This window comes from Vidua chalybeata, chromosome 11 (genome assembly GCF_026979565.1).
Source record: "Vidua chalybeata isolate OUT-0048 chromosome 11, bVidCha1 merged haplotype, whole genome shotgun sequence".
NCBI lineage: Eukaryota > Metazoa > Chordata > Aves > Passeriformes > Viduidae > Vidua > Vidua chalybeata.
Window position 1 is genome coordinate 6,624,164 of NC_071540.1, and position 4,463 is coordinate 6,628,626.

Consider the following 4,463-nt stretch of genomic DNA (forward strand, 5'->3'; position numbering starts at 1 on the left):
GAAAGGTTTCAGACAGAACTTGAACAATTTCGGGATCCTTTCTTTCTGATTGCTCTATGGCATTGCAAAACAGAAGTGACATTTTTTAATAATAAAACATATTTCCCCCCCCCCCCCAATGTGTAGGATTTTTTAAAGTGAAGGTTAGAAAAATAATCTTCTTCATCCTGACATATTTTCAATCCTCTTAAAAGAATCTCAACAACTATATATAGTATGAAATTAGCTCTCTCCTGTTAGCCTTGTTCCTACATAGAATTTTCTAACGTGTCTCACCAGTAATAAATTGCAAACGAGGCTATGACTCTAAGAGTAGACTGTGTTTCATGGGTATTTAAACAACAGCTTTAAGTACTATAGGAATCTGTGGAATGTGGAGTGCAGATTTATGTGTCTTAACAATTTCTTTACTGGTTTGTAATAACCCAGCAAACTAACACTATTTTTATATTAATTTGGCCTCAGAAGTAGAGAATACTGGAGCATGACAAGAACAACAAAAGTAAACTGGCATATACTTAATAACTGTAGCAGTGAATTGCCTCCAATACTAAAATATTTATCGAAACTGGGGGGAAAAAAGCTAAAAAGAATTACCCTCAACAGCCTGCTACCAGCTCTTTAACAGTGGGCAATGTAATGCCTTAAGGTACCTCAAACTGTCTTTCATTTTCTAGACTTAATGGCTGATTGCAGAAATCAATGTTGCCATTAGTAACAGAGTATTTGTTATGGCATGATTTCCTCTGTTGTTAGGCTTGCAGAATGATTACAGTATTAGTGAGGTGCTTTCTTTATAAAGGGCTGAAGATATAACTTTCAATTTACTATCCATTAGTAAGTGACTTTGGAAAGATACATGAGGCCAGAAATCTTACCTGTTATTACTTGGAGATTTTATTTCAGCAGTCATAGGCTAGTAACTTTAAAAATTGTACCAGGAAGCTCAATATTTTATAGATATCTCCAATTAAATATTTTCTGCTTTGCTATTTTATACGCAGCAAGTTAACATGACATATAATACAATTAAAATGTTTCAGTCCAACTTCTGTTTTTTCTTGTACTTTCAAAATGGGTGTGAATTAAGCAGAAAGCTTCATACAAGTTAAAATCTGCACATAAGTTAGAAGATTGTCAAAAGGTTAGTAATTTATATTTCTGAATCTCTTTTTAATCAGTCTGGTGGCCAGGTACAAGGAATAGCTAAGGAACTGACATGGCTGTCAGAATGAGGGCAATCAGAGAGGTGAGCCAACATACAGTTTATTAACCACAGCTCAAAGAAGGCATCTTACATGGAGGACAGGGCAAGATCTGCAAGAGAGACACCATGAATAGAAGAGGAGGAGAAAACCACCTGTGAAAACCTGGAGCGAGAGGCCCTGGAAGTGACACAGCCATTGGTGGCTGCTCAGACCCTGCACGGTGGGAAGGTGTCAGCTGAGAGGCTGGGCATCCTGCCCTTGGAGGGGAAAAGGGTGAGCAGAGAATTAACCTCGAAGGCATTGCAGGAACCCAAACACAGATGTTCTGGCAAACAATAGCACATCCCTGTGGACTGTAGGAAACCACTTGACAAGAGAATGCATAAACTACTTTACTGCCGTGCTTTCAAATACAGCTATGAAGCTTTCAGTGCAGAGAGGGAAGAAGAAGTTATCATACCTGAAGAGGAGGGTGAGGAAGGATGAGGGCTGTCCTCCTGAGCACTCCCTGTCTGCGAGAGACCCCCACCTACTCCACTTTCTTCAGTAATGTTAGAGGACCCTGGCGTTGTCGACCTGCTGACAGACTGAGACTCTTGATCACTTCCAGACCCACGCCGCTCATCGAGACTACCTTGAATTATTTCATCTTCTCCTTTCCTGTCTCTTTTGTGGACCCTGGAGTGAACGACCACTTGGTGGTATGTTCTAAAAACCCTTCCGCAGTCCGGGCATTCAGTTGGCTTTTCTTTTATGTTTCCATGACTTTGTAAGTTGTAATCGAGTCCCTGGTTCATACCATGTGACAAAAAATCTCTACTGCCTTCTAAAGGGTCTAGTTTGCTTGGCAAGTCTCTCTGATTGCCCATTTTAGTGCTGTGAACCAAATCAGCAGGCATTTTCTGCTTAGAGCCATCTGCTCCTACTAACACATACTCTCGCTTCTCCTTATCAAACATAACTCCAGCATTTGCCAAAGTGTCTTCGTGGCTGCGCTGTATCTGCTGCTCTTTAGACAAAAAGCCATGTTCCATGGCCATTCCCCTTGCCATGAGCTGCCAGGCCTGATAGCTGTTTACTGGATCCATCTCTGCTGCTTTGGCGGCAGCTTGTAACCTTTCTATACAGCTGGATTTCAGAGGAGGCACCAGATTGAGACAGCCCAATAAAGAATGTTTATCCCCTTCGGCAATACTGTGGCCAATGCCAGAAATGGGCGAAAGGAGCTTCCCCAAGACTTCTTTCTCTTTCATGGGCATATCTCCTTTGCTGTAGATTTGATTTTGTTCACTCAACCTTGCCTTGTCAGGGGGAAGAAAACCACTCTGCAAACATGACAGGTATCTCGAATACAAGTTTGCGTGAGCTTCCTGGGACATGCTGCTGATGGAGACAGGTACTTCAGGATCATTAGGAGATTTGTTCTTTACAGATAACTTATTCAGGTGGACTTTCATGTGGTTTTTAAGAAACCAAGGCTCTTTGAATCGCCTCCCGCAGATCTGACAGCAGTGTTCAAAGGAATCCTTGTGCTTTCTCATGTGGCCTTTTAGGAACCAGGCTTGGCTAAACACTTGACCACACACCTCGCAACGAAACTCATTGGTGGATTGCTCCCCATTCCCGTTGGAGCCCTGGCCCTGTGCTGACTCTGCAGTTATGTGAGCCTTCTCCACGTGGCTGATCAGCTCCTCCTCCTGAGAGGCAGCAAAGTCACACAGAGTGCACTTGTAAGGCTTGTGTAGGATCCTTATGTGCCTGTCCAGCTCTTCTCGCTTCTTAAACTTGCCTTTGCAAAACGTGCACCTGAACCCGGCTGTCTGAGCAACAACTTCTTCCTGGACACTGACTGGCTTTGGAGAGGGAACAGGGTTTGAAATATCAGGTGTGTTGTGATTAGGTGGCACAGACAAGTTACAGTTTGCGAGTGGCATCGGCTGGGCGTGCTGCTGTGCTTTCACATCGGGTCGTGGCTGCAAGAGGCTGCTCTTCATCTGCTTGTCCCGAAGAATTGCTCTCTCCTCCAGCTCATGTAAAAGTCTGTTTTCTTCTCGCACCCTTCCACGACCTTTGCCAAGGTTTCCAAGCTTGTGAGTACGCAGGTGTATCTTCAGGTTGCCTTTCTGAGCTGCTCTGTGGTCACAGTAGGGACACTTGAATGGTTTCTCTCCAGTGTGAGTTCGCATGTGTAGGGACAGGATGCTGTTAAATCGAAAGCGTTTCCCACAGAGGGGACAGGGGTACTTTCTGTTTTTCCTGGCGTCATCCTCGATGTCACTCATCTGAGACATAATCCCTAGGTTCTGTCCATTTAGGAACTGCTGCAGATCCACACGCCCGTTCAAGCTGGTATCAACCTCTCTGTTGAGCTGGTTTGCCAGCAGGGCCATCTGGCTGCTGATGGGCTGGTTTGCTATGGACATGTGACTTTTGTCTTCTAGTGGCACTGACGCCTTCTCCTCGGGATTCTGCCTGTTCTGGAGCTCTGGGAAGGCATGGCTGAGCTGGGAAGTGATCTGGTGCAGCTTCTGACTCATTGAATATTGCCCATTGAGTATGGTGCTGTTGAGATGGGCGTCAGCTTCTGGCACAGCTGAAGAAACACCAAGGCACAAACTAGCTTCCTCCATCTCTGAAAATCAGAAGATATTTTAGATTCAGACTGTGAAAGAGTTACAAGCATTGAATCACTGGTGTACAATTTGCATTTTAAGTTTTACCTACTCATAATAATGCAAAGGAATTAGTGTTAAAACAATTAAAAGTGTATTAAGTGCCAACTGTGCTACACAGTTTTGATCATACATGTACTCATTCTGTGTACCAAGAACTATTAATTACTATTTTAAAAAGTGTGACAATTTCAAAATCTATTACAGAAGGGGCAAAGGCATTTACCATCTCCCTTGTCCTTCTTGTGAAACTGCACCTGTCTGCATTTTTAAATCTATAGAAAAAGAAATCTTATGCATCTCTCCCATTTTCATTTAAAAAGCCAGCAAAAAAAAAACCCAAAATAGAAATCCATTTGTAACTTTCAATTCCATTAACCATATTCAATATATTACACATTCTACAATGAGAAAGATAGTTTTATGATTTGACAAAAAACCGATGGTATGATATTTACTGGTATACAATAAAACAAGATAATGTTTTGGGAAAAAATAAAGGACAAGCTTTAGAACAATAAAAGGGATTTTGCTTTAGTCAACAAAAAGTGCAGTAATATCTCATTAAGCTGATTAGTATGCT

At 42.4% G+C, this 4,463-nt stretch overlaps 1 protein-coding gene across 1 annotated transcript in view; it reads right to left on the bottom strand.

The window, feature by feature from the left end:
• Positions 1 to 3,838, bottom strand: part of ZNF536 (zinc finger protein 536) — a 184,226-nt gene extending 180,388 nt beyond the window's left edge. Inside the window, exon 1 of the mRNA XM_053953232.1 lies at positions 1,669 to 3,838. Coding sequence (XP_053809207.1) covers positions 1,669 to 3,838 — 2,170 coding nt within the window. The remainder of the gene's footprint in view (positions 1 to 1,668) is intronic.
• Positions 3,839 to 4,463: the final 625 nt, after the last annotated feature.